A 24,025-nucleotide genomic window follows, 5' to 3' on the forward strand; every position below is an offset into this window, starting at 1 on the left:
TATCATATCAAAAGATTCATATTAACAAACAAAACCTTACATCCTGGGTCAGCAATGGCAGCGTAGTTGCCATTCTCCACAAAAGAGATGTTGCCAAGGTGAAGAATGCCTGATACAAGGGACAGGACATCTTCTCGAGTCTGATCATCCAGCCCTATCACTTGCATGGCGTGCTAAAACATGGACATGTATGCAGTGAGACACAATGTAGCATCCAGCTCTATCACTTGCATGGCGTTCCAAAACATGGACATGTATGCAGTGAGACACAATGTAGCATCCAGCTCTATCACTTGCATGACGTGCTAAAACATGGACATGTATGCAGTGAGACACAATGTAGCATCCAGCTCTATCACTTGCATGGCGTGCTAAAACATGGATATGTATGCAGTTGGACACAATGTAGCATCCAGCTCTATCACTTGCATGGTGTGCTAAAACATGGACATGTATGCAGTGAGACACAATGTAGCATCCAGCTCTATCACTTGCATGGCGTTCCAAAACATGGACATGTATGCAGTGAGACACAATGTAGCATCCAGCTCTATCACTTGCATGGCGTGCTAAAACATGGACATGTATGCAGTGAGACACAATGTAGCATCCAGCTCTATCACTTGCATGGCGTGCTAAAACATGGATATGTATGCAGTGAGACACAATGTAGCATCCAGCTCTATCACTTGCATGGCGTGCTAAAACATGGACATGTATGCAGTGAGACACAATGTAGCATCCAGCTCTATCACTTGCATGGCGTGCTAAAACATGGATATGTATGCAGTGAGACACAATGTAGCATCCAGCTCTATCACTTGCATGGCGTGCTAAAACATGGACATGTATGCAGTGAGACACAATGTAGCATCCAGCTCTATCACTTGCATGACGTGCTAAAACATGGACATGTATGCAGTGAGACACAATGTAGCATCCAGCTCTATCACTTGCATGGCGTGCTAAAACATGGACATGTATTCAGTGAGACACAATGTAGCATCCAGCTCTATCTCTTGCATGGCGTGCTAAAACATGGACATGTATGCAGTGAGACACAATGTAGCATCCAGCTCTATCACTTGCATGGCTTGCTAAAACGTGGACATGTATGCAGTGAGACAATATGTAGCATCCAGCCCTATCACTTGCATGGCGTGCTAAAACATGGACATGTATGCAGTGAGACACAATGTAGCATCCAGCTCTATCACTTGCATGGCGTGCTAAAACATGGACATGTATGCAGTGAGACACAATGTAGCATCCAACCCTATCACTTGCATGGCGTGCTAAAACATGGACATGTATGCAGGACACAATGTAGCATCCAGCTCTATCTCTTGCATGGCGTGCTAAAACATGGACATGTATGCAGTGAGACACAATGTAGCATCCAGCTCTATCACTTGCATGGCGTGCTAAAACATGGATATGTATGCAGGGAGACACAATGTAGCATCCAGCTCTATCACTTGCATGGCGTGCTAAAACATGGACATGTATGCAGGGAGACACAATGTAGCATCCAGCTCTATCACTTGCATGGCGTGCTAAAACATGGATATGTATGCAGTGAGACACAATGTAGCATCCAGCTCTATCACTTGCATGGCGTGCTAAAACAGGGACATGTATGCAGTGAGACACAATGTAGCATCCAGCTCTATCACTTGCATGGTGTGCTAAAACATGGACATGTATGCAGTGAGACACAATGTAGCATCCAGCTCTATCACTTGCATGGCGTGCTTAAACATGGACATGTATGCAGTGAGACACAATGAAGCATCCAGCCCTATCACTTGCATGGTGTGCTAAAACATGGACATGTATGCAGTGAGACACAATGTAGCATCCAGCCCTATCACTTGCATGGTGTGCTTTAACATGGACATGTATGCAGTGAGACACAATCTAGCATCCAGCTCTATCACTTGCATGGCGTTCCAAAACATGGACATGTATGCAGTGAGACACAATGTAGCATCCAGCTCTATCACTTGCATGGCGTGCTAAAACATGGACATGTATGCAGTGAGACACAATGTAGCATCCAGCTCTATCACTTGCATGGCGTGCTAAAACATGGACATGTATGCAGTGAGTCACAATGTAGCATCCAGCTCTATCACTTGCATGGGGTGCTAAAACATGGACATGTATGCAGTAAGAAACAATGTAGCATCCAGCTCTATCACTTGCATGGCATGCTAAAACATGGACATGTATGCAGTGAGACACAATGTAGCATCTAGCTCTATCACTTGCATGGCGTGCTAAAACATGAACATGTATGCAGTGAGACAATATATAGCATCCAGCTCTATCACTTGCATGGCGTGCTAAAACATGGACATGCATGGAGTGAGACACAATGTAGCATCTAGCCCTATCACTTGCATGGTGTGCTAAAACATGGACATGTATGCAGTGAGACACAATGTAGCATCCAGCTCTATCACTTGCATGGCGTGCTAAAACATGGACATGTATGCAGTGAGACACAATGTAGCATCCAGCTCTATCACTTGCATGGCGTGCTAAAACATGGACATGTATGCAGTGAGACACAATGTAGCATCCAGCCCTATCACTTGCATGACGTGCTAAAACATGGACATGTATGCAGTGAGACACAATGTAGCATCCAGCTCTATCACTTGCATGGCATGCTAAAACATGGACATATATGCAGTGAGACACAATGTAGCATCCAGCTCTATCACTTGCATGGCGTGCTAAAACATGGACATGTATTCAGTGAGACACAATGTAGCATCCAGCTCTATCACTTGCATGGCATGCTAAAACATGGACATGTATGCAGTGAGACACAATGTAGCATCCAGCCCTATCACTTGCATGGCGTGCTAAAACATGGACATGTATGCAGTGAGACACAATGTAGCATCCAGCCCTATCACTTGCATGGCGTGCTAAAACATGGACATGTATATTGCAGTGAGACACAATGTAGCATCCAGCTCTATCACTTGCATGGTGTGCTAAAACATGGACATGTATGCAGTGAGACACAATGTAGCATCCAGCTCTATCACTTGCATGGCGTGCTAAAACATGGACATGTATGCAGTGAGTCACAATGTAGCATCCAGCTCTATCACTTGCATGGTGTGCTAAAACAGGGACATGTATGCAGTGAGACACAATGTAGCATCCAGCTCTATCACTTGCATGGCGTGCTAAAACATGGACATGTATGCAGTGAGACACAATGTAGCATCCAGCTCTATCACTTGCATGGCGTGCTAAAACATGGACATGTATGCAGTGAGACACAATGTAGCATCCAGCTCTATCACTTGCGTGCTAAAACATGGACATGTATTCAGTGAGACACAATGTAGCATCCAGCTCTATCACTTGCATGGCGTGCTAAAACATGGACATGTATGCAGTGAGACACAATGTAGCATCCAGCTCTATCACTTGCATGGCGTGCTAAAACATGGACATGTATGCAGTGAGACACAATGTAGCATCCAGCTCTATCACTTGCATGGCATGCTAAAACATGGACATGAGCATTCACTTGTGAAAAGGGGGTTAATGTATGTGGGAAAAATGTCATCCCAGACTTTCTTTAAACAAAAAATAACATAAAAGCGGAAAGTGTCGTCCCAGATTAGCCTGTGCAGTCCACACAGGCTAATCATGGATGACACTTTCCGCTTTCATTGTATTTTTCATTCAAAGGAATACTTCTCTGGATGAAAATCAAGTTAAGGCGGAAAGTGTTGTCCCAGAGTGAGACAAAATCTAGCATATGCAGATATGGACCCTATGGGCATTTGTCCAGCCAAATCACTTGCATGGCACGCTGAATATGGCAATTAAAATAGCAAGGATATTTTGAATAATTTATTAATGTCATAAAGCACATTCTTGAAAATATTGACATATATTTAAGAATGTCATAAACTCAAGCGTCTGTCATTTATCTAAATATGAAATGAATTCTGGCATATGTTGTGTTGGCAATGTTACGTATTTCTATTTGAATTGCATTAGTGTTGGCAATATTACATATTACTGTTTGCATTGCATTAGTGTTAGAAATGTTATGTGTAACTGTTTGCATTGCATCAGTATTGGCAATGTAACATATTACTGTTTGCAATGATTAGTGTTGGCAATATTACGTATAACTGTTTGGATTGCATTAGTTTTTGCAATGTTACGCATTACTGTTTGCATTGCATTAGTGTTGGAAATGTTACGTGTTACTGTTTGTATTGCATCACTGTTGGCAATGTAACGTATAACTGTTTGCATTGCAGTAGTGTTGGCAATGTTATGTAAAACTGTTTGGATTGCATTAGTCTTTTAGCCTTAAAGCTAAATGTTCTTATATCTTTGTTGATCATTATATTAAAAAGTGTTTAATTTTGTTTTATTTATTTAATGAAGTGTACAACTATTGTTTTCAGTATGTAAGCTTGTAAAAAAAAAAGTCAATACTTCTTAATGTTCTCTCTGGTACAAAGTTTTCATGTTGAATCAAGATTGCCCAGTGTTTCCATATGGAAAATAAGACGTCATCCATGTTTTTTCTTGCACTTACTTGCAGAACAAATGATTACTGTGACAAAAGAGTGCAATACAATTGTGAAATAATTTGTATTTACATAATTGGCATAGAAAATGGAAAAATATTTCCTGTTGCTATTTTTTTATAAAAACACTTGGAACTGAATAACAAATTATGTTCTTCTTTATGTCTAAAATTAAATGGTTTATTTAAAATACGAAAACAATAAATTACTCTTTTTTACAAAATGATACAGATGGATATTTTTGTATCCTATTTAATTGAATTATAAACTTCATACAAGGATGGAAAAATAACATGTAACCTGCAGTGAACATGACACATGGTCTATATTTGCCATGGTTATAAATTATCGCAATCTGGGAAGTGCAAAAAAGCACATTAAATAAGACCTCCTTGAAAATGAGATATTCCACAATAGGTGCTACATTGGACCAAAATATGGTACAGATATCAGAACTGGCAAGTTACCTTATACTTTGACCATGAGGACACATACAAAGTTTCAGATATTCATATTTATTGCTCCTCAACCTGAACATGATTTTTCTGAGTACAAAAGGGACATAATTTTGCTAAATTGCAAGTATGAGTTTAAGGCCTTGGTCAGTGGCCATCCAATAATTACCAGTAATGACAAGGCCACCTTTAAGACATAATTGGCCAATTAACCATTTTCAACTCAAAAGCATAGTGAAAAAAGCTATGTGCAAACAGCTAAAAACCAGAACAGTCTGTGAGTAACTAGCAGTCTGTTCAGGTTTTATGCTGTTTGCTACTCATAAGTATGTTAGGGTTGGAAATAAAGCTTTTAAAACTTGAAAATAGAAAAAAAAGGACTTAAATTAAATTTGATTTTCTAAATGACTTCAAATGTGTCAAAGTGCGTTTCTGAGTGGAAAAGGGTTAAACTCAATATATTCTTGTACATCTAAGTTATTTTGAGATACGTCTTTTAAATAAGTTCCACCTACCAGGGTATCCCTAAAGTCCTTGACATCATCTACCCCATCCACTGTGTAGGCTCCACTCTGGTTGAGGTAGCAGTAGAAGTCGGGCGTGGAGATGCCAAACTGCTCTGTAAACATAGACCATCCTTCTTAGACCAACTATCTTTTAAGCTGTGATATTAAGCTTTACCATCATTGAAAAATTTGTTTTTGAATAAAATATTGCTGCCTTGTAATAAAATAAATATGCTGTTGAAAATACTAAGTAAATACTATTTAAGTGGGGAAGTTACAGATGAGAGGTTGCTTTATATATCAGCCAAATCCTGCTTTAACATTCTAAAAGAAAGAAGGAATATTTTATATTCAAAATGAATTGTATATACTTTATTTTTATTCTGTACATTTGTTAATTAGTTTATTGACTAGTCTAGGCTTTAAGAAGCAAATGGAATTTTAATGTATGAACAATATTGACAAGTGTAAATAATAGATACAATAACTTAGTTTAATAGAATTAAGTTTTAATCATGTGGCAGTAATTTGATAGTCAAGAATTGTTAATGCATATAATTATATAGTCTCTTATAAATCATATAATCACATGTAACTGTGCTTTTTATATTTATCTTAATTGTTAATGTATTGCGAATAAGACTTTAATAAAACATTGATTTGAATTGGTATAGTTGATCAATTGAGTCTCGTAATGGGAAAACTGGGCTTAATGCAGATAGGCAGTGTCATCCCAGACTAGCCTGCGCAGTCCACACAGATTACTCAGAAATAACAATTACCACATAAACTGGATTTTAACTAAAAAGAAACTTCCTTTTAACAAAAAATACAATAAATGCAGAATGGTTGTTCCTGATTAGCCTGTGTAGACTGCACAAGCTAATTTGGAATGAAACTTTAAATTAAGTCTCCTTTTTAAAGATTGAGGCTTATTTCAAATTTCTATATTCTTCTTACACTTACTGTTACAACTAATGATAAAGCTTGACTTATACCTACAATTAATGATGAAGTATGACTTGTACTAACAATTATTTACAAATATTGACTTGTTACACTAACAAGTGATTAAGTGTTACTTTTTCACCTTTTTGAGTCTTGTCCGCACCAGAGCACAGTTGATAAAAGATGTGGAAATTTCTTTCTTCAAGGTTTTGGCTCACTACTCTGGACTTGATGAAAATAACAATAATTTAATATAAAAACATCATGTACAATCCAATCAAGTCACACATTTAAAACACCAGTAAAATTAGTCACTCATTATGCATGAGCATTACAAGTGAAACAAGAGCACCGCATAATGGGTGCCACGCTCGGCTGCGGGTGCAGTTTTGAATAAATGAAAGCTTGACAGATTTTTTTGATTTTTTTTAGAAGTCAGTGACCTTGACCTTTGACCTAGTGACCCAAAATTGGGTGTGGCATGTAGAACTCATCAAGGTGCAGCTACATATGAAGATTCAAAGTTGTAGGTTGAAGCACTTTGATTTTAGAGCCAATGTTCAAAACCTTGACAAAATGTTAAGGTTTTAGCACAACGCGGACGGTGGACACGACGACGGACATGACGAGCTGGCTATGACAATACCTCGGGTTTTCTCCGAAAACAGCCGAGCTAAAAAATACAAAATGTAACACCAAAAGTAACACTTGCAGTATTACAAATAAGTCAACTAATGTAGAGTGAAACACTCAAAGTGATTAGCACCGACGAAATTACTTCAAACATAGAATTATTATGAGTATTACCTGAAGTGAAAAATCTTATAATTGTTACAGGGGCAGTCAACCAGATTGCTATATATCACGAAAAAGAAAAGTTCTAAAATAGGGTCATTTAATGCTTTATATTGATAAATTTAAACATTGGATCTAAAAATCTCCAGTAACAAGAGCTGTCACCATAGGATGACTTCTGCCCCCTATAAACACTTGGTAGAAGTTATGAGCTTTTTTCGAAACCGAAACACAGATTTCGAAACCTAAACGCGGACCCTAAGTTCAAGGTCAAGGTCACAGGGGTCACAATTTGTGTGCGTATGGAAAGGCCCTGTCCATATACACATGCATGCCAAATATGAAATTGCTATCTGCAGTGACATAGAAGTTATGAGCATTTTTTCGAAATCTAAACGCAAAGTGTGACAGACAGACGGACGGACAGTCCGATCACTATATGCCCTCCTTCAGGGGCATACAAACGTCTTAGAATATAAAAATAAATCAGAAAGCCACATAAACTAGAGAGCGGACACCATGCTTAATCCTTGAAATGCACTAAGTGACTCCGTGACCAAGTTTTTGACCCGGCATGACCCATATTCAAACTTGACCTAGATATTGTCTTGATACAACTTCTGACCAAGGTTGGTAAATATCAGATGAAAACTACTTCAATTAGAGAGCGGACACCATGCTAAATCCTTGAAATGCACTAAGTGACCCGTGACCTAGTTTTTGACCCGGTATGACCCATATTCTAACTTGACCTAGATATTGTCTTGATACAACTTCTGACCAAGTTGTGTAAAGATTGGATGAAAAATATTTGAATTAGAGAGCGGACACGAAAAGTGTGACAGACTGACGGACACTGCAAAAACTATATACCCCCTTTTCATCGAAAGGGGGCATAAACAAGAGCTGTCAGAGGACAGCGCGCTCGACTATTCGAGTGCTTGACATTATAAAAAAGGAAAAAAAAAAAAAATTTTGTTTTGGGGGGGGGGGGGGTGAGAAGGGCTATAATGTGGGGTGTGGTCATTTATTAGACGATCTTTCAAAAATAAAAAAAGGAAAAAAAAAAAAAATTGGGGTAGGGGGGGTGAGAGAGGGGTATAATGTGGGGTGTGGTAAATTATTAGATGTTAATAAAAAAATATATATATATATTTTTTTTGGGGGGGGGTTGGGGGTGGTACGGGTGGGGGGTGGGGGTGAGAGGGGGGTATAATGTGAGGTAGGGTAATTTATTAGATGATGTTAAAAAAAAAAATTGGGGGGGGGGGGTAGGGGGGGTTGGTAGGGGGGGTTGGTAGGGGGGTGGGGGTGAGAGGGGGGTATAATGTGGGGTAATGTATTAGATGATGTTTAAAAAAAAAATGGGGGGGGGGAGAGGTTGGGGGGGGGGGGGATTCTGGGTAGGGGCGTGGGGTATTGTTTGGGTGGAATCCATTGTGGTATTCAGGTAAGTGTTATTTTGTCAAAGTAATAATAAAATGTGATCATAAATAAAGAAGTTATGGCAAGTTAAGCAAAATGTTCAATTATCTAAGTGTAAAAGGGGCCATAATTATGTCAAAATGCTTGAGACAGTGGTCTGCTCTTGTTTATAGGTTGGGGTCATGTTGGTAAACAAGTATGCAACATATAAAAGCAATATGTCAAAGGATATAGGAAATATTTGGGGTAGTACGCAAAGTTTAACATAGATTTATCAATAATATGCATATTCGAAGTATAAAAGGGGCAATAATTATGACAAAATGCTTGATAGAGTTGTCTGCTCTTGTTTACAGGTTGGGGTGATGTTGGTAAACAAGTATGCAAAATATGAAAGCAATATGTCAAGGGACATTGAAAATAATTTGGGTAGTATGCAAACTTTAACATTTGCCCGCTAACGCAGACGCTAACGCTAACACTAACGCTAACGGTAACGCTAATGCAGACGGTCACGCCGACGCCAGGGTGAGTAGGAGAGCTCCACTATATACATATGTATATTTCATATATAATAGTCGAGCTAAAAACTAAGGTAGATAGAGTTATGGTTCTTGGTCACTGCACTTCTCCTAGTTGCCATCTATTTATACTTTAAGTTTCAAGTAAATCCCTTCAGTAGTTTTGGAGTTATTCTCCGGACAAAAATTTACAATGAATTTATATAAAAGGATAATTCAAAAACTATGGTAAATAGAGTTATGGTTCTTGGTCACTGCACTTCTCCTACTCGCCATCTGTTTATATTTCAAGTAAATCCCTTCAGTAGATTTGGAGTTATGCTCCAAAAAAAATTTCGGCGGGGATAAACAAATACAGAGAACTTTCTTTTCTTCGTGATATATAGCAATCTGGTTGACCGCCCCTTTAAGTTAAGAATGCTGCTATGCAAGAACATTTTAATCTGCTGTGACGTACATATACAATCCCTCAAAATTCTTTGAACAGCTTTGAATGAGTGCCAACCAAGGACCATTCCTGAGAATTTTCGTAAGAAGCTGTTAAGGGGTCTAGAAGTCCTTAGGAAAATTAGTTATATGTAAGCATGCACATACACACTTACAAACTAGGACTACACATGATCTTAAGAGCTTACCGATGAGCACTATTATGCAATAAGGTCACAGTACAAACATAGTTCCATGCGAAAACTGATAACTTTTCGGATGCACATAATTTGGATAAAACATGAGCGTCTTAGTTGGAGCTCCAGACCAACTGAATTTCTTGAATATACATTCCATGATCTTAATTTAACCCTTTGCATGCTGGGAAATTTGTCGTCTGCTAAAAATGTCGTCTGCTGAATTTCTAAAATTAGCATTTAATAGCAAACAGTTTTGATCCAGATGAGACGCCACGTTCTGTGGCGTCTCATCTGGATCCAAACTGTTTGCAAAGGCCTTCAAAATTCGGTTCCAACACTGAAGGAGTTAAAAATAGCAACCCCATGTTCATAAGCCTCTTTCTTCAAAGAGTGCCAACAATCCAGAAACTGCCAAAATGAAAGAATGCACATTGAATACCTTTTCCAAGAGAAAGTTAGATATTTTGCCACCATCTGGCTCACCACCACGGCTAAACTGTATCTCCACGTACTTGCCCTGCAACAGAATCAGGGGGACACCTTATCAAACATTGTAAGACATACAAGCTTTGTTCTGGGAAAACTGGGCTTAATGCATGTGAGTTAAGTGTTGTCCCAGATGAATGTAACAATAGAACCCATTTCTATGTCATTTAATGTTAATTATCGGGCCTCATTTGTATAGAACTTTACATTTGTCAAGTTATGTAAGTTTTCAGATTTGTCTGTTTGGTGGTTATAATTGGAGTTTTAAGTAAGTTTTTGTTAGGCACATTATTCAGTGTGGTAGAAGATACATTTTAAGCCAAAACACGATAAAATACGTTTAGTTTTAAGAAACTTTGATCTTCATATTTTTGTAAATTGTTATGTTTTTCTGTAAAGTAAGATTTACGGGCCACAGTAATTTACGCTTGTAGTCGTACGATATCGGGTGATGTGTACATTGTCGATTTATGTCTAATTTTATTGGTCAGTTGAAGAAAAGTTGTTCAGTTCGACTTCATGGAAAACAAATTTCTCGATTTTTCGGTAAATGCTGCTGGGCAGTTACACGTATAAATCGGCAGACTATGTGACATACACGGACAGTAACAGCATTCCGTCTAGAGCACTAGCTGGAAAGTAAGTGTCCGCAACATACAGCATTTGGGTAAGTCATTTTATTTTCCATTTTTTTGATACTCGTTTTTGGATAGGTGAAATACATTGTTTTATTTCAACATTGCAATTTATGCTTATAGGAATAAAATAAATTGTTGTTTGCATTTTTACAAGTAAACGCCAAAGTCATGTTTCAATTTTTAAATATTTGTTAAAAGCGGAAACTTGTATTACCTGTGTAGTTGTTTGCTTGTGTACATAATCCTAGATAAGCGAGGCATGTATAATAATGACTTGTTAATGTCTCTATATCATTTATTTTGTGTAGACGCTTTATGTATCAATTGATTTAACAAACCATTAGAGTTTGATTTAATTCAATATTACACCTAACAGTGGAGTATCATATTTAACATGTAGATGATAGTTGGTGAATTGTATTATATGTACAACTTTTTGTTGCACACAGTGCATTTAATATATGCATTCAAGCGAGTAGCAATACTTTATAAGAAACTTGTGCATTTATGGAAGTAAACAAGTTTGTGATACATTGTATGACATTGTACCATTTATATTTATATGGTATGACTGTAAGACAGTCGTAAAAGACAAAGTATTTACTAATGACACTTATTTTAGCCATTTCAATGTGGTGAGTCGTATGGTATGATAGATGTCAGGTCGTCAACGCACCGTTAGCGTTACGCCTGTGCTACATGAGCATCCACAAGTCCACAGGGCCTCATACTCGTTGACAGTACCTACGACACCTCTTTATAAGGCGAAATACGGGGAACCGTTCGCACCGGTATACGGCCGGTCACGTAATACGTCATCAGTTTGTTCTACTTCCGGGCATAGTCTGCTCGGTGTTTGACAGAACACTACTTCCGGGCTTGATACAGCTCGGGTAACTACAGTCTACTTCCGGGCTTGATGCAGCTCGGGTATCTACAGTCTACTTCCAGGCTTGATACAGTTCGGGTTATCGGCACTCTACTTCTGGGCTTGATACAGCTCGGGTTATCGGCACTCTATTTTTGGGCTTGATACAGCTCGAAGTTTGCTACTTTGCAGAACACTAGGACCGGTGCTCAGTTCCTGTTCTGGTCATTGACGGCTGGACATAAGTTCAGGTCGTGATGCTCAATATTACTACATCTACCATCTACAGTTGGACTACATCATCAGAATTTAAACTGGCCATTAACTTTGATACGTTGTTGTTTATTTCTTTTCATAGTCATATCATATTGTAAATAGTTTATTTTAAGGTTGTAAATAAATTGATTTATTGTTCATGTTTATATGTATCTGGTTCTGGAGGGGTTATTGCGCTGGGTTATCACAGCTTCTGCAATCCTGACCGTTACAATGAACCTGTGCAGTCCACACAGGCTAATTAGGTACAACCCTTTCCGTTTTTTTTGTGGATTCTTTTTTCCATAAAAAGTCTCTTCTAAACAAAAAACATGTCTTCAATTACACTTATAAAGTCAATTGCAAATAAAATTATCATACAGACTCTAAATACTGACTGGTTGATTCATCACCAATACTGTGAAACCATTATTATTCGTCCGACATTAATTTTCGCATTTTTCGTCCTTCGACCGATGGAGAAATTCAAGATCCTAATGAACAATCATGTCCCATATTTGAAACAAATAAGACTGAATTACCATGGCATGAGGCATTTAAATCCAGCGTAATCCACGCATATACACAGGGCTTGAAATAAACACTCGCACACTAGCAAAATGCGAGAAAAAAAGATTGCAAGGTAAGTTATAAGCCACTAGTATTTTTTGCAAATAAAGAAATAGTGAAAAAAAAGAGTTATATTGCTTAATGCGTTCGACGGCGTGAACGCTAAACCGTAGGTCAATTTTTTGAACGTCCGAATACCCATATGTGGAAGCGCGCACCTTGTTTGTTGACTGGTATACTTATAATACAGATACACAGATGGTATTGATACAAAGAACATGAAACAGTCGACTATTCACACTCAAGTTAAATCCGGTTTTGACACAAAGGGATGTTCATTATACAGTGTACTGACAACTGACATTTCCTGTAAAACGCGAATGCAATAAGGCTGTATCGAATGCGTCGACTTCGTTTAGGTATAATACTGTTGATTAGCGCTAATTGTTAACAACTTTATTACCCGATTATTCAGTCCCACTTATCTGCTAATCATAACAAAGAACGTGTCAATGACATAAAATAATAAGGGACAGTTACTATCACCTGAAATAACAGACTTGTTAATTGGCATATGCCAAACAAGGCCCACCTCCTGCAAGTGACTACCAAGTGTCACCTCTCTTTCCCCAGCACCATTTTTTCGCAACAGCTTATAACATGTATTACAAACAAATCGGAGGTTGATTTTTTTTTTCCAAAACCAGAAATGGACGAATTTAAGAGCGGATGAAATAGTCATTTTTATGAAAAGGGCGAAATTTTGTGCTGACGAAAATAAATGGTTTCACAGTATATTAAGTATATATTTCTTGCAATTTAGATCAGTACTTACAAATCTACTGGAATTGTTGTTTCTGACTGTCTTTGCATTTCCAAATGCTTCCAGAAGAGGATTGGATTCCAGAATGACGTCTTTCACTCTCTGCAAGAAGGAGAATAATCTAGCCACTTCTCGTTCACTGATTTACAAAAATTTCGACTAAAATGTCTGCTAGGCGTTGAAAACAGAAAGACAACTATAATCTTTCCCCTATTGCAATTTTCTACGCTTTCAATTGCAACGCAATTATGTTCCTGAATACAATGTATCATATACATTTTGTATCCATATATATTGTAAAATAAATGTGGTAAAATGTATTTGTATATAAACAAATACTAGTATTTCATATCAGTTAGTTATTTTGATTTGTTTGAATTCCTTATCTTTCTGTTAAATTAAATTGTGCAATCAATGCCTCAAAAAAAAAATTGAACAAAGTTGATTTGTTTACAGAATAAAATTGAAACCAGAAACAAACAAATAGTGTTATTTGCTGTTGTGATATTCAGTTCACTGATTCTTCTCTGTTTAAACATATATTATAATGCAGAACGAGAAGAAAGAACTTCTAAATAATCCGCTTATTAAAGTGTCATCCAATCTCTGTAAGCTAATCCAATGGTAATACATTTTTTTGTGTTCTAAAATAAAGTTCAAGCCAATAGTTCATGAAGTAGTTGTTTCTTGTGTTATTTAACAATATTTCGCTTTTTGTATATAGCGTATGAAAATCAATTTGAAAAATCAGATAAAAACATAGTAATGTTTGTCAAAAACACTGCATTCCTCTATGAAGTTCTGACCCACCTGTACCATAGCCACTCCCCCTGACCCACCTGTACCATAGCCCCTCCCCCTGACACCTTGGAGATGTAGCTCATAATATACTTGGCAGCAACCGTCTTCCCTGCACCACTCTCACCACTGCAATGGAAGAAATAAGCTGCGTTCTGAGAAAACTGGGCATAATGCTTGTACGTAAAGTGTCATCCCAGATTAGCCTGTTCAGTCTGCACAGGCTAATCAGGGACAACACTTTCTGCCTAAATTTGATTTTTGCTCAGAAAGACTTCATTTAAACGAAAAATGGAATAAAGGCGGAAAGTTTCGTCCATGATTAGCCTGTGCGGACTGCACAGGCTAATCTGGGACAACACTTTACGCACATGCATTATGCCCAGTTTTCTCAGAACAAGGCTCAAATCATTCAGGATAGTGTGGTATGAGCCAAGTCATGCACACATTAGTGTTTTTCCATGTGAAGCTCTCTATATTACCATCCTGCACATCAGCCCAGTCTCGTTGGAATTATTATTAGCAAATTAGCAAATGTCAGAAAGCTATTCTGGCTTTCAGGGACAATATCAAGACAGGCTGACCACGTTGTGGTTGTTACATCCTGCAAGATGAAATGTATTATGCTTTATGAAAATACACATTGTTTCTAATGGCACTGTAGCATTTGCAAAATCAATTAATGTAAAATTGTATGTTAGTTTAAAACTATATATCATGACTTTTCGTAAGTATATCAGGGTAGGGAACAAAATGGAAAAGACAATTACATGATTAAACAAGCAAATTCATTAAATTGCTATCCCCCAACAAATTCAAAATGTTGTGACAGATGGAAGGACAGAATGACCGCTGGACGGAATGAGGGACAGATGGACAACGCTAATTCTATATCTCTCCAATTTTGGGATTCACAATCTGGCTAATATAATGGGAAATGCAGACATTCTTTGGATTTTAACAGTTTATTGTAAAACTGTTGAACCTGCTAATTATATTCTATTTGAGATACTACAGCTTCATGCTCAACATTCAGCTAGCATCATTGCACAACGATTTTCTGAATCCCTATAATTTTCTATTATGCAAATTCAGTAGCAGAATTGTATTTATTTCGTTCTAGCAGCAGAACATTTTTATTTAAGGTCAAGAACAGTAAATACCTGGATTTAGCAGCATACATAATGGAAAAACAAGACTATTGCCAAGCAATAACAGTCCCCTACTTACGTAGGATCAACCATTTTCAGCAATATTTGTAGTTTATTAGTTGCCATAGCAACCAGAATTCTTATCATAGGAACAAAATTAAATGACGTGCTTAATTTCCATATTGCCATCTATCCATGTTTAAAATTTCATGAAAAAATATGGAGAATTTTCAAAGTTATCGCAGGATCCACCATTTTTCAGCAATATTTCTAGTCTATTTGTTGTCATAGCAACCAGAATTCTTGACGTAGGAACAAAATTAAATGACGTGCATAATCTCCATATTGCCATCTGTCCATGTTTCAAGTTTCATGAAAAATATGAAGAACTTTTAAAGTAATCGCAGGATCCAGAAAAGTGTGAAGACAGACAGACTGACAGACAGACAGAGCGCAAACCATAAGTCCACTCAAGTTTCGCCGGGTTAATTCATAGTTTCATTACATACCTGATAATGACACACTGCTTCTCCATGTCAATCATCATGTTACGGTACATGTTGTCCGTGAGTGCATACACGTGCGGAGGGTTTTCATACTGGGCCTGAAGTAGATTCACACTGTCAAACAAGTATAAAAGTTATTTTCAATCAAAACTGAATAGTACCAAGTCTTAAGAAAGACAAGGACCAGTAGACTATGTTTAATTTAATAGAAAAATCATGTACTCATCCTCATCATGAACTGCAATAAAAAACTGCATGTCTGTTGTTTTTGCCACCTGACTAAATGTAATTGTGGAGAAAAGAAACACACACAACAATTATTTTCAATATTTAGTGTACAAAGTTTTATTTAAATTGAACAAAAAATGAAACAGTAGCTTGAGGGGAAAGAAATGCTAACTGACAAAGAAACATGTTGACATAGCAAAACACCTTCAAACTTTTTTGGTAGGGGTATACAAAATCATTACCGGCCTAGTTCTGGGAAAAAAAGGTTTAATGCATGTGCGTTAAGTGTCGTCTCAGATTAGCCTGTGCAGTCCGCCTCAATTGAATTTCCAATAATAATAATAATAATAAGAGACTTTTTTTAAACAAAAAATACCTAATAGAAATGAAGAGTTTCATCACATGACAATTCAAGGTAAAGGCATAAAGCCCAATTTTACCAGAGCGCTGCTAATTTATTGGTGTTCTACTGAAGAGATAGGGTTTTCTAATCATACCACTTTAAGTGTATGCTAACAAATTGTTTTCTTCTTTAAATCTGTTTCAAATACTTTACTGTGAATCATCCACTATACTCAGGCTTCTTAACAGACCATCAAGTGTTCTGTAGATTACAATTCATTAGATTATTTTTCCTGTTATTGAAATGATCTGCTTTCCAGGTTAATCATGGTCAGGATTATGTACCTCTAAATATTTGAGCCTCACTCTGTGAAAAAGGGGTTTAATGCATGTCCATAAAGTGTCCGCCTAGATTAGCCTGTGAAGTCTGCACAGGCTAATCAGGGACGACACTTTCTGTCTTAACTGGATTTTTAATAAAAAGAGACTTCATACTTTAAGAATATCATAAAAGCGGAAAGTGTTGTCCCTGATTAGCCTGTGCACACTACCCAGGCTAATCTGGGACAACGCTTTTCGCACATGCATCAAACCCTCTTTTCACTAAGCATGGCCCATTTATATGTTTCTTTAAAAACAGTTATGATACTGGTGTGAAAAACAGTAACAAACATTCAGAATTACATATACATGAAATGGATGTTCACAGTTTGGACATTTTGTAAATTAAATGTCTTAATTTCTTGTTTCAGTATTTCAATTGTCTAAATGTTAAATGATCTGGTTTTAGATATGAATTTGCATTGCTAGGGCTGGCTTTAGGTGTTTAACCAGTTGCAATTGATGTATTTTTTAATCATAAGGATTTTAAAGTAGTTAAAATACTATCTTGGTATCCGTTCAAAATGTCAACTGCCAAAATATCTAACTCATTGCAAAATTGCTCAAGCATGTTTAATTAGATAAAAATCAAATTCAGCCATGGAATAAAATTTAGAAATGTTACTGTTTTAATTATCATCCCCATCTGATTCATACGCTATATATAGCATGTTACATGAATTGCTGAGAGTATTTCATACGGATGTCAAAACCCACACATACATGTGCCAAAAGAGGAAACAAATGCATTAACATACACTCCAGTCTGAAAACAGTGGTGTTTAATGCATGTGCACACTGCACAGGCTAATCTGGTACAACAATGTCCGCCTTGACTGGATTTTCTTTTTATACATACACTTAACCTAAAAGTGGAAAGTGCTGTCCATTCCAAGACTGTGCAGACAGCACAGGCTTATCTGGGATGTACATGTACTTTATGTACATGCATTAAGCCCCATTTTTCAAAACTAAGTCTTATCTATAATCCTTAAAATGTCACAAACTTCATCATAAGTGTTCCATTCATTAACAAGTGACCTTAGACTTTGTGTTGTGTATTTTGAGATTGTGAGTGAATATTTGTTGTACCTAATATGTATATAACAGAAATCAAGCATTCAACCTGTCTATCCAATAAAGCTAATAGAAAAACAACTATTTAGTACCAAACAGTGAATATGGGATCATACTACTGGTATAAGTAAAAATACTTAGTTCTTGTAAACCCTTTTGATAAACTGACTCCAGAAACATGCATATTAAACAAGCAAATTCTTTGAATTTATATCCACTGAAAAATATATTTTGTTTATGGATGGGTGCTAATCCTTCTATAAACATCATACAAACAAGAGATGTGTTTGTCAGAAACACAATGCCCCCTAATGCGCCGCTTTTTTTTGTTTTTTGACCTTTGACCTTGAAGGATGACCTTGACCTTTCACCACTCAAAATGTGCAGCTCCATGAGATACTGTAAAACCATTAAATTTCGTGTGGTACGAATTTTCGTCGATTTCGTTGTTCCGCTGAACCACGAATTTAAGTACCAACAATTAATTTTACATTTTTAATCCGAAATCGGTCCTTTCTGAATGTCATTGCCGACCTTCTCTATTGTTTTCGGTTATCTGAGATATTTGATTGTGATATGCTAGGTAATACAATATGTTGTTTTCTTGATAAGTGTTTGAGTAATAATACTTTTTTAATCAAGCACGGAATTTTAAACTGTACATCAACGATTGTTCTCTTTTACGTGTCGTCGTCCAATAAACAGTTTGTAGATTTACCACATATGTCAATTAGTGCCAATTAAAGTTAAAAGAGAAATAACGGTTTTCACACCTGTAGTTTGCGGACCTTCTTACTCAATTGTTACTACTAGGGGACCGATTGAGCAGAGAAATGCAAATGTTGTCAAAACAACATTGATGGCAATTAGCGAGGGGGACTCACAAGATGGCCGCTCGCTCTTATCGACAATTATCGGCAACACTTTCATGCTTCAGTGCACATTAATCACAAGCCTTGTTGTCAACACACATTAGCAGATTATTCTTCGTTATTACTCTGGTTGTTTTAAGAAAAATTTAATTATTATGACTGTCAATCTTCCCCGAAAATTTGAAATCCACGAAATTACGTGTCAACGAAATAGTTGTTTTTTATTAAACCACGAAATTTCATACAGACGAATTTCTATACGTTTACAGTACACATGCATGCTAAATATCAAGTTGGTATGTTCAATATTTCAAAAGATATTGCAAAACTTTACTGTAAGGTTAAAGTTTTGGTGACAGATTGACAGAATGACGCAATGACAGACAGAAAGAAAGACAGACAGGCCAAAAACAATATACCCCCTATCTATTGATCCGGGGGCATAAAAAAACTAAGGGCCATAACTCTTATTTGAGAAAGTGTAGGGTAATGGTTCATCTGCATGACACTTCTCTTCATTGATATATATATACACCCATGAAGTCTCATGTAGATATTTTATCAGTATATAGTTTCTGAGATATAGCCCTGCAAAATTTGTGACAGACACCTTTAGCAAGGGATAATAAGCGTTGCTATATGAATGAAAGGCAATTAACAACAGATAAAAATGAGCCTGGCTACGGGAAAACTGGGCTTAAAGCATGTGCTTAAAGTGCCCTTCAAGATTTCCCTGTGCGATCTGCACAGGCTAATCAGTGACAACACTATCCACTTTTAGAGTTTTTTTTTTAAAGGAATTAAGGCAAAAAGTGTTGTCCATGATTAGCCTGTGGGGACTGCACAGGCTAATCTGAGACGATACTTCACACACATGCATTAAGCACTGTTTTCTCAGAGCGCTGACCTTATCCACACAAAACAAGACAACACGTGTTACAAGTACTCACAGCTCCTTGATACTGGTCCACCTCCTTCTCACTGTAGATGTTCAGGGCCTTGAAAGGGTTCACAGACACCAGCACCGGACCAATATATGTCTGAACTCACGTTAAGAGACATGCCACATTAGAATAACATTGCTTTCTTAGATAAATAGGTTTATGAGATAGTTACTGCCAAATTAGAACAGAAAAATAATGATAATTTAAAAAGAAAGACTACTGAAACAATGTAAGACAAAAACAGTTCAATCTGCCAAATAAAAACAGAAAAAATAACAACAATTTACAACAACTGTACACATTTAAACAATATTAGACAAGAAACTGGTTAATAAAATTTAGCATTTGAAAAGCATTGGTCTCTTCAATCTTAAAGTTTAAAGGCTGCCATATTGGTATAGGAGTAAGATTAAAATGGTCTTCTTGAGTATTTGTATAGAAATTGTGTAGAAATATCTGCACCACGCTGAAAAATTGGGCTTGATGCATTTGCATTAAGTGTCATTCCAGGTCAGCCTGTGCAGTCCACACAGGCTTATCAGGGACAACACTTGCCGCTTTCATGATATTTTGGTTTAAAGGAAGTCCCTTGTAATCAGAGTCAGCCTTGGCCAAAAGTGTCGTCCCTAACAAGCCTTGGCCTACAGCAAAAGCTAATCAAAGACGACACTTTACGCACATGCATTAAGCCCATTTTCCCCAGAGTTTTTCTTATTTTAAAATCGTCATGGTAACATCAGACATTGAGAGGCCGCTGTGTTGCCAAGGATACATAGATGGTGTCCTCCATGAACCTCTTTTTCAGGTTATCCACGATGCCTGACTCTGAGATCTTCTGCAGCAGCACCATGTCATCAACCCCGCTGGTCTTGACATTGTGGCTCTGCCAATGGTACGGCTAAAAAACAAGGTTTACATAATGACAGCACAGGCTTAATCTGGGCTTCACGCATGTGCAAAGAAAAAATGTCAGCCCAGATTATCCTGTTAAGTCCTCACATGCTAATGGGGGATGACACTGCTTTCATGGCTCACATGCTAATGGGGGATGACACTGCTTTCATGGCTCACATGCTAATGGGGGATGACACTGTATTCATGGCTCACATGCTAATGGGGGATGACACTGCTTTCATGGCTCACATGCTAATGGGGGATGACACTGCTTTCATGGCTCACATGCTAATGGGGGATGACACTGCTTTCATGGCTCACATGCTAATGGGGGATGACACTGCTTTCATGGCTCACATGCTAATGGGGGATGACACTGCTTTCATGGCTCACATGCTAATGGGGGATGACACTGCTTTCATGGCTCACATGCTAATGGGGGATGACACTGCTTTCATGGCTCACATGCTAATGGGGGATGACACTGCTTTCATGGCTCACATGCTAATGGGGGATGACACTGCTTTCATGGCTCACATGCTAATGGGGGATGACACTGCTTTCATGGCTCACATGCTAATGGGGGATGACACTGCTTTCATGGCTCACATGCTAATGGGGGATGACACTGCTTTCATGGCTCACATGCTAATGGGGGATGACACTGCTTTCATGGCTCACATGCTAATGGGGGATGACACTGCTTTCATGGCTCACATGCTAATGGGGGATGACACTGCTTTCATGGCTCACATGCTAATGGGGGATGACACTGCTTTCATGGCTCACATGCTAATGGGGGATGACACTGCTTTCATGGCTCACATGCTAATGGGGGATGACACTGCTTTCATGGCTCACATGCTAATGGGGGATGACACTGCTTTCATGGCTCACATGCTAATGGGGGATGACACTGATTTCATGGCTCACATGCTAATGGGGGATGACACTGCTTTCATGGCTCACATGCTAATGGGGGATGACACTGCTTTCATGGCTCACATGCTAATGGGGGATGACACTGCTTTCATGGCTCACATGCTAATGGGGGATGACACTGCTTTCATGGCTCACATGCTAATGGGGGATGACACTGCTTTCATGGCTCACATGCTAATGGGGGATGACACTGCTTTCATGGCTCACATGCTAATGGGGGATGACACTGCTTTCATGGCTCACATGCTAATGGGGGATGACACTGCTTTCATGGCTCACATGCTAATGGGGGATGACACTGCTTTCATGGCTCACATGCTAATGGGGGATGACACTGCTTTCATGGCTCACATGCTAATGGGGGATGACACTGATTTCATGGCTCACATGCTAATGGGGGATGACACTGCTTTCATGGCTCACATGCTAATGGGGGATGACACTGCTTTCATGGCTCACATGCTAATGGGGGATGACACTGCTTTCATGGTATTTTTAAGGAAGTCGCTTCTACATGTAAGTCCAGTTTAGACAGAAAGTGTCCTCCCTGATTAGCCTGTGCAGACTTCAGAGGTTAATCTGGGATGACAATTAACACACATTCATAAAGCCCACTTTCCACAGGATGAGGCAAATAATTGTCCTGTCAGTTGTTAAATTGCTATTGTTGGAGAATGTCAGTAAAAAATTAATACATATATTCCTTAAGTTTTATCCTGGTCTATTCATGTTTGGGGATAACCAGGACAATTGATTTAACTGTTTCTATAATGAATTATCCAAATGTCACATTTGGTGTAACAAAATTGCAAGATTCTCTGTAAAATGTAAGTATTGGCCACATTAAATGGTAACCCATTGTATGACTTGCATTTATAAAGGTGTTCTAAACAATGTATTTTTGGTTTTTGAAATCTTGAGCACAAAAGAGTGTTTTTATTGTCAGGATCAAACAGAAATTATTTCCAACTGACAGGGCAAATAACTAGAGAAGCATATCATACACTTAAACAAGATTTCTGTAAAAACCAAAAACTTACTTAAAGTTACTGCCTGTTTTAATTTTAAAATGGCTATTCACAATCTCATGACATTTTCTTCAACTTACTATACAATTAATTCCAACCATGTACAGCATTAATAGGTTTAAACAATCTTCAATAAAAGCTTCTTAACCCTTTACCAGGGTGTAGTTTTCTGCAATAAAAAAAAATGGCGGCAATTGTGAAAATTTATGATTACGAAATGGATTTTTTGCAATTTAGCAACCAGGAAAGCGTTGTGTTAATGTATTACGCGCACTGAATTTTTATTTTGAAATTTGAAGGTAAAAAACTGCGCGCTATGCATGGTAAAATACGGTAATGGATATTTTAGAGCAAGGTAAATGCACCATACAACTGTCATCTTGCAAATATCAACAACAACTACAACAACAATTTGCAATTCTAAAACTTTTTTTTTTAATTTTGTAAATTTACCAAAACGTTAAAAGGTCCATTTAATGTTTCTCAAACAGTTTACTTTTGATTTTCCAGATAAAACTCAATCATGAACAATACTGGGAAATCCCCAACATATGTTTTCATGTATTGTACAGATCTGATCATTACACTGCAAAGAATTTTTGTTTCACCAACGCATACAGTACAATTAAACTTGCCATTATCGACTTTGAGACAGTAATAAGTAATGAAAATCACTAAACGTTTGAAAAAAGTATACATGTATCCACTTTTAATTTTAATAAATTTGATCTTTCCTTAATTCATATTCATCCTCTCATTTGTATTGTTCTAAGTATGATATTGAATGCAATGTTGACACTTAAAATGATCATATACATGCACTGTGCATGAGGCAATCACTTTAGCAATCATAGTTTAACCCTTTCCCACATAGAAGCAAAGTGAAGATGGCTATGTGCAAACAGCATAAAACCAGAACAGCCTGCAAGTAACTCGCAGTCTGTTCAGGTTTTATGCTGTTTGCTGCTTATCAGTATCTAAGGGTTGGAAATGAAGCCTTTAAAACTTGAATTTAGTAGGAAAGGCATTTAATTAAATGTAACTTTCTAAGGGACTACAAATGCGTCAAAATACGTATCTAAGCGGTAAAGGGTTAAAACAGTAGTATAACAAAACAAGAGGGCCTGAAAGGCCCAAAGTCGCTCACCTGAGATAACAAGATATTATTGGAACAAATCTTCTGACCAAGTTTCATGAAAATCGGAAAATAAAAGTGGCCTCTAAAGTGTTAACAAGGTTTTACTATAAGCCATATAAGGAAAAATGCCCCGCCCCCTGGCAGCCATGTTTTTCAACCAACCAGCATCTTTTTTTAACTCGTCCAAGATATTATCGGGATGAATCTTCTGACCAAGTTTCATGA

At 37.6% G+C, this 24,025-nt stretch overlaps 1 protein-coding gene across 4 annotated transcripts in view; it reads right to left on the bottom strand.

Moving 5' to 3' along the window:
- LOC127875897 (unconventional myosin-Ie-like) overlaps positions 1-24,025 on the bottom strand; it is a 69,997-nt gene that overhangs the window by 35,144 nt on the left and 10,828 nt on the right. For 3 of the 4 annotated variants that reach the window (XM_052420643.1, XM_052420641.1, XM_052420642.1), the window contains exons 2-10: positions 20,571-20,696; positions 19,805-19,894; positions 15,958-16,052; positions 14,339-14,426; positions 13,512-13,601; positions 10,299-10,376; positions 6,635-6,719; positions 5,554-5,657; positions 41-173 (exon numbers count right to left, since the gene is read on the bottom strand). In XM_052420643.1, the coding sequence (XP_052276603.1) occupies positions 41-173; positions 5,554-5,657; positions 6,635-6,719; positions 10,299-10,376; positions 13,512-13,601; positions 14,339-14,426; positions 15,958-16,052; positions 19,805-19,894; positions 20,571-20,696 (889 nt within the window). Of the gene's footprint in view, positions 1-40; positions 174-5,553; positions 5,658-6,634; positions 6,720-10,298; positions 10,377-13,511; positions 13,602-14,338; positions 14,427-15,957; positions 16,053-19,319; positions 19,389-19,804; positions 19,895-20,570; positions 20,697-24,025 lie in introns of those variants that run through there. The other variant, XM_052420644.1, reaches the window with a different exon arrangement.

Source organism: Dreissena polymorpha, chromosome 4 (genome assembly GCF_020536995.1).
Source record: "Dreissena polymorpha isolate Duluth1 chromosome 4, UMN_Dpol_1.0, whole genome shotgun sequence".
Taxonomy (NCBI): domain Eukaryota; kingdom Metazoa; phylum Mollusca; class Bivalvia; order Myida; family Dreissenidae; genus Dreissena; species Dreissena polymorpha.